At 45.2% G+C, this 7105-nt stretch overlaps 1 protein-coding gene across 1 annotated transcript; it reads left to right on the top strand.

The window, feature by feature from the left end:
* Positions 1-849: 849 nt before the first annotated feature.
* Tex43 (testis expressed 43) lies at positions 850-6888 on the top strand. The gene is made up of 3 exons (XM_051163213.1): positions 850-1009; positions 3064-3217; positions 6311-6888. Exons 1-3 carry the CDS (start codon positions 924-926, stop codon positions 6518-6520), a joined length of 450 nt encoding a protein of 149 aa, XP_051019170.1. The 5' UTR covers positions 850-923; the 3' UTR covers positions 6521-6888.
* Positions 6889-7105: the final 217 nt, after the last annotated feature.

The raw sequence follows: 7105 nt of genomic DNA on the forward strand, positions 1-7105 counted from the left end.
TGAGCTATGCTTTGGTTTTAACACATTCCATTAAAGTATCCTGTAATATGTGTAAGTTGTTCAGCTGCTACTTCCTGTCCTTCCTGTAGGGTGGCAGGGTCTTGGTGTGGACTGGCCTCTGTCCTCCTGCCTCAGCTTTGGCAGTGCTGAGATACGGGTTTATGCTACAGTGCTCTACTGCCGGTTGGCACATCTTAACGTTAACTTGTATGCATGGGGGAGGTGTGGGAGCCATGCATGTGGTGGTCAGAGGGCAGACAGTCTTGTGGAGCCAAGATTCTCTTTCCCCTTTAAGTGGGTTCTAGGTTGTAGGGCTGTGCACCTCAAACACCTTTCCTTGCTGAGCCATCTTCACTGGCCCTTTCAAGCAGTCCTAAGGACAGAAACTTAAGTCTGAGCTGAAGCTTCTTGTTTTTTGAAAGCAAGTAAACATCAGAAGCTTGTTTTCTTTTTGAGATGGGGTCTCCATATGTAACTCTGAATGTCCTAGAACTCACTGTGCAGACCAGGCTGGCCTCAAGTTCCCTATGTAGCCAGTGATGGTCTTGAACATCTGGTCCTCCTGCCCCTCCAAGTGCTGAGATTACTGGTGTGTTCAAGTGCACTTGGTTTATATAGGGTTAAAGATTAAACCTATTCAGCCATGCTAATCAAGTAGCACCAGTTGAACTGCATCCTCAGGCCATAGTCAAACAGACCTTTCCTGTGTTTATCAAGATGTAATGTCTCCACATATCCCTATTTTTTAACCATAATGTTTTCTACAATAAGACATACACACTACAGATAGCTCTGACCTGCATACCCTAAGCCACTAAGGGTTGCTGTGGTGTTAGCAAGACAATTGTTACATCAGTGGCAGCAGTTTCATCAGAATTCAACTGGAACGTTCTAGGTGAGAATTCTGTCGTTTGCTGCCAGTGATGGCTTCAGAAAAAGATACCAGTCCTGCCTTACCCAAACTGGACAACAGGTCCACAGCAGGAAACTCATCCAAGCGTGTCAATAGGTAAGGCCCTCGGGGTTCTGGGCTGGTGGTTTGTTGTGTTGAAATAGACGCTGAACAGAGCCTCACTTGCGCTAAGCCGGTGCTCTACCATTGATCTTCACCAGCCTCCGCCACTTCGTCCCCAGGCTGGATTTGGCCTCCCTATATAGCTAAGAAGGACTTTGGGCTCTTGATCTCCTGCTTCTACTTGCAGAGTGCTAGGGGCACAGGTGGGCACCACCAAACAGTGCTGAGATGGGACTAAGGTGTATGTGTGTTCCTTACCACCTAAGTCGCCACCTCTCCTTCCCTTGTGCTCCCGTCCTTGGTACCAACTAATGTCTTAGTTAGGGTTTCCATTGCTGCTGAGGCGACACCAAAACCGAGGTAACTCTTACAAGGAAAAACATTTCATTGGGGCTGGCTTATGGTACCAGAGGTTTAGTCCATTATCATCATGGTGGGAAGCATGGCAGCATGCGGGCAGACATGGTGCTGGAGAAGCTGAGTTCTACAGCTGCATCTGAAGGCATCCAGGAGGAGACAGTCTTACATTGGACAAGAGCTTCAGTTCAAAGAATGTCTTCAAAGTGAGACTTTCTCCACAAAGGCCACAATTCCTAATAGTGGCCACTCCCTATGAGCCAAGCATCCAAACATGAATCTATGGGACCATACCTATTGAAACCACCACAGACACCAACCCAAATATCAACAAGACCAAGGCAGGGCTGGGCATGTGCACTCCAACTCCACCTGTACACACAAGGCAGATTTTTGTTTTTATTTGGTTAATTTGTAGGAAGGTGCCATTCAGAGGCAAGAAGTGGGCATTAGAGCCCCTGGAGCCAGAATAAGAGGCAGCTGTGTTCTGCTTAGTGTGTGTTAGGAACTGAACTCTGGTCCTCTTGAGCCATCCCTCGGCCCCTACAATCTAGTTTTAAGAATGAATATAGTACACCATAATTTGCTCACAGAGAACTGAAGCAGCAAGCACAAGGTCTGAGTGGGTCTACACCAGGTCCTCTGCATATATGTTACGGGTGTTAACTTAGTGTTTTTGTGAGACTCCTAACAGTGGGAGCAGGTGCATCTCTGACTCTGCCTGCTCTTTTCTGACGAAACAGAAGAACAGATCTGGGGGAGAGGAGAGAGAAGGTGGCTGAGCGTAATGGAAAACTGGTTGGGATGTAGAAAGTAGAGGCTGTAGCAGAGATGGCTGAGCAGTTAAGAGCACTTGAATGTTCTGTTCTCATGAGGACAGGAGTTCAGTTTCCATCATTCACAGTGGGCTGCTTGCAACTGCTGTGGACCCCAGTATGTGACACCCTCTCCTGGCCTCCAAGGACACACACACATATAAACTCATGCAAACACATACATGTAAGTATTCCTGGCTGCCTTCAGATCAAGATGTAGAACTCTCCAGCCAGGATGTAGGCTCCTCCAGCTCCATGTCTGCCTAGATATATTGCCATGCTTCCCACCATGAAGATAATGAACTTTATAAACCTCTGAAGCTGGTTTATAAACCTCTGGGGCTGGAGAGATGGCTCAGCGGTTAAGAACACTGATTGCTCTTCCAGAGGTCATGAGTTCAATTCCCAGCAACCACATGGTGGCTCACAACCATCTATAATGTGATCTGATGCCCTCTTCAGCGCTGTATACATAATAATAATAAATAAATATTTTTTAAGAACCTTCTGAAACTGTAAGCCAGCCGCAACTAAATGCTTTTCCTTATAAGACTTGCCTTCATCATGGTGTTTCCTCACAGCAATGGAAACCCAAACTAAAGACAAAAAACAAAAACCAAAGAGGGTTGCTTAGTTTTGTAGAAGGGTCTCACTCTAGCCCAGCTGGCTCAGTACTCAGTATGTAACTAGGATAGTCTCCATAGCAATGCTCTTGCTTCCTGACTGTTGGGATTACCCACCTGAGCCACCACCCCCAGATGGCCTGCCACTGAGAGATCTAAAGGGCTGGTTCACTGCCTCGGCAGCACAGCTCTCTGTCCCACAGCTGTCAGGTGTGATGAACACAGGCTACAGCTGTTTCCCAGAATGATGTGGATTCTGGTTAACTCAAGGTTTCCTTTCTCCTTGTCTAATCTTTAGGTGTGAGGACATTCACTTGCCCAAGTTCTCACTAAAGCAAGGGATGATCCCGACACGTTACGTTATGCCTTGGAAAGAAAACATGAAATTCAGGAGGGTGAACCTGAAGGTATGTTCTCATAAGTGCTCAGGCTAATGCCCGCCTACGAATGATAGAGAAAAAGGTGCTTTCCACCAAGCCTGACGGCTTGGGTCTGATCTGTGACCCACCGGATGAGAGGAGAAAGCTGACTCCTGCATGTGGTCCTCTGGACTCTACACCTACACACACACACACACACACACACACACACACAGAGAGAGACACCACTACATAAACTAAACATGATAATAAAAATAAAACCAATTTAGTATAATCTCTAAGACATACGTAGCTGTGCAAAAAAACCCTATTTTTATGTACTTTCATTTACACTTGTAAACAAAAATACAAACTTTTTTTTTCTTTTTTTGGTTTTTCGAGAAGGGTTTCTCTGTGTAGCCTTGGCTGTCCTGGACTCACTTTGTAGACCAGGCTGGCCTCGAACTCACAGCGATCCGCCTGCCTCTGCCTCCCGAGTGCTGGGATTAAAGGCGTGCGCCACCACCGCCCGGCCCCCAAATACAAGCTTAAAGTGGATACACTACAGGCATTTGAGAAAGTCATATCAGGCTCACTTGCACTGTTAGAGGCACATCAGGAGTAGGGGTCATGAATAGTGAAGCTACAGCACAGGACCTGTGGGGTTTTTTAAAATTAATTTATTATTTATACAGTATTCTGACTGCATGTACACCTACATACCAGAAGAGGGCACCAGAGCTCATGATAGATGGTTGTGAGCCACCATGAGGTTACTGGGAATTGAACTCAGGACCTTTGGAAGAGCAGCCAGTTCTCTAAACCTCTGAGCCATCTCTCTAGCCCACGACCTATGTTTTTAGATTGCACTGAATATTTAAGTAGAGAGCCATGGAAATAGTTGGGCTAGATTTATGGATAAGACTTGCCCACTCACTGCTACTATATACTTTGAAAATGTTTTCCAAATTCAGATTGGCCATTATAGGTCTCTTCTTTTCTTTTCCTTGCCCTCTCCTCCTCCTCTTCCTTCCTTTTTCTCTCCTCCTCCTCCTCCTCCTTCTCCCTCACTCCCTCTTCTACCTCTCTCTCTCAAATTGAGTCTCAACTCTGGAGCCCCGGTTGTCCTAGAACTCACTATATAGCCCAGCCTGGCTTTGGACTCATGGCTGGCCTCCTGTCTCAGATTCCCCCATGCTAAGATTTAAGGCAAGAGTCACCATACCTGCCTAGTAAGTTGTTTCTTTAAAGAAGAGTTAGTGTATTATGGTATAAATAATTTGCAAATTTCAATAAAATAAATAATGTTGAATAAGAATATGTTTTGGGGGTCTGGGGAGATGGCTAAGCAGTTAAGAGCACTGATTACTCTTCCAGAGGACCAGGGTTCAGTTCCCAGCACCTACATGACAACTCACACTGTCTGTAACTCCAAGATCTGACACCTTCACATAGACATATATGTATGCAAAACACCAATGCAAATAAAACAAAAATAAATAAATTATTTTTTAAAAGAACATGTTTTGGCAAAACAGAAGTCTTACAAATTATATTTACATGGGATAAAATAGATTATAAAAATGGCTCAATTATTTCTTATAAAATGCTAATGTAAATGCTATAAAATAAACGAGGTTATGTTTTCCCTGGGATATGTGTTTTTACCTAATACTTTAGAAAACAAAAATCTAAAGAAATTTAAACTCAGGTATCAAATGCCAGTCTATATATGCTTATTATTAAGATTTTTTTCAATTTTATTTAATGTATGTGTGTGTGTGTGTGTGTGTGTGTCAAAGAGAGAGAGAGAGAGAGAGAGAGAGAGAGAGAGAGAGAGAGAGAGAGAGATTCCTCAAACTCAGAGTTCCACCTGAGTCTGCTTCCCAAATTAAATGGATTAAAGGCATGTGCCACCATGCCCAGCCGGACTCTATTTCTGATGGCTTAACAAATAGCACTGCATGGTGACATGTTTGAACTACTCAGCTTTCACATATTAGAAATACAAGGCAACAAACTTTATGAACAAAAATTGGAAAAACAGTGTATTAAGGAAAGCTCCGATGCTTTTATAAAAAAGTATGTTTCACCTATTTTATGTGTAAGTGTGTGTACCTGTGTGGTCCCAGGGACTGAACCTTGGCCAGTGCCCCGACAGCAGGAGCCCTTACCAGCTCAGCTACCTCATCAGCCCCTTTTTCTTTCCTTGTGTTTTGTTGTATTTATTTGGGTTTTTGTTCTGTTTTGGTTTTTTTTCTGTTTTTTCCTTGTTCGAGTGTGAGGGTCGACTTCAGCCTTTCCTGCATTGCTAAGCACACTGAACCATTCAGCTCCCTCTTCAGCTGGGTCTTTAGAGATTTTAGGGTGCTTCACTCTTTCCGTGTAGTTTACTAGTACCAGTGACTCTGTGTACAGAGAGTTCTCCCTTAAGGAGTTACTGCGAAAAATAAGAGCAGAATGATATGAAGCAGCATGCTCACACTGGGTAGCTGCTAATACATTCTAGCTTCTGTTTTTCCTTAGATGGTGATGCACTTACATAACTGTAATCTTAAAATTAAAAAGAAAAGAAAAAAGCACACACATTTAGTCCCAGCACTTGGGAGGCAGATGCAGGAGGATCTCTGGCCAGCCTGGTCTACATGGGTCCAGGACAGCCAAGGCCACCTAGTGAGACCCTGAGAGATTGGGGGGTGGGGGTGGAGAGATTACTTAGCACAGAGTTCTCAACTTGTGGGTCTGGACCCCTTTGGAATGAACAATCCTTTTACAGGAGGTGCATGTCAGTGATTTACAGTAAGATTCATAACAGCAGCAAATTTACAGTTATAAAGTAGCAATGAAATAACTTTATGGTTGGGGGTCACCACAGCGTGAGGTATTAAAGGTATTAAAAGGTATTAAAGGGTGGAAGCAGCGTTAGGAAGATTGAGAACTAGTGGCTTACAGGCAAGAGCACTGGCTGCTCTTCCAGAGGACCTGTGTTCAATTCTCAGCACCCACATTAGTAATAAATTTTAATATAGTCATGGGGTCGGGAGGTGGGGGGTGGAGAAGACAAGAAAGAGCCTTTAAACCTAAAATGAAAATGACGTCGCGTTTTGGCGTTGCTGTTCAGCAGAGCGTTTTCTCTCTTAGCAAGCAGAAGCTTGTGGCATCTATTCTGGCTCCTTGGAAGACTCTCTGTTCTGGGGTTACAGCGAGCGCCTTTGTCATGGGGAAGATCGGAAAGCCGTCCTGAAAAAGGGCCCGCCCGAGATAAAGATTGCCGACATGCCTTTGCATTCGCCGCTCTCCAGGTTTCAGAGCACAGTGATCTCCCATGGCTTCAGGAGGCGACTGGTCTGATGTGCGTACCTCTAAGGGTCTTAGGGCGGTTGTTGTTCGCTGTGCTTGCCTGACACACAAGTGCCTCAGGGTGTGAACCCCATTCCTACTGAAAAGAATAAAATCATAAAGTAGTTCAACCTCTTGCCCTCCCTTGGTTTTGGTGTTTTCAGTTCATTGCATTTTGCCTACAAGTGTGATCTATGTAACGATTGTAAGTCAATAGCATGAGACTCACAGCCAAACATTGGGCGGAGCGCAGAGAGCCTTGTGGAAGAGTGCGAGGAAGGCTAGAAGGACCCGGAGGGGACAGGAGCTCCATAAGAAGACCAACAGAGCCAGACCGTGGTGGTGCACTCCTTTAATCCCAGCACTTGGGAGGCAGAGGCAGGTGGATCACTGTGCGTTGGAGGCCAGCCTGGTCTACAAAGTGAGTCCAGGACAACCAAGGCTGCATATACAGAGAAACCCTGTCTCGGGGGGCGGGGAAGAGACCAACAGAGCCAACTGACCTGGGCCCAAGGGGGCTTGCAGAGACTGAGATACCAACCAAGGACCACGTATGGACTGGACCTAGGCTCTCTACACGTATGTATCTGATGGGCA

This window comes from Acomys russatus, chromosome 20 (genome assembly GCF_903995435.1).
Source record: "Acomys russatus chromosome 20, mAcoRus1.1, whole genome shotgun sequence".
Taxonomy (NCBI): Eukaryota; Metazoa; Chordata; class Mammalia; order Rodentia; family Muridae; genus Acomys; species Acomys russatus.

What these genes read in the sequence shown, in the direction of transcription:
- Tex43 (XM_051163213.1), top strand. Translation starts at nt 924, where the DNA reads ATGGCTTCAGAAAAAGATACCAGTCCTGCCTTACCCAAACTGGACAAC. An exon ending in TCATCCAAGCGTGTCAATAG is followed by an intron (nt 1,010 to 3,063) that starts GTAAGGCCCTCG and finishes AGAATGATGTGG; the next exon opens with ATTCTGGTTAACTCAAGGTT. An exon ending in TCAGGAGGGTGAACCTGAAG is followed by an intron (nt 3,218 to 6,310) that starts GTATGTTCTCAT and finishes TTTCTCTCTTAG; the next exon opens with CAAGCAGAAGCTTGTGGCAT.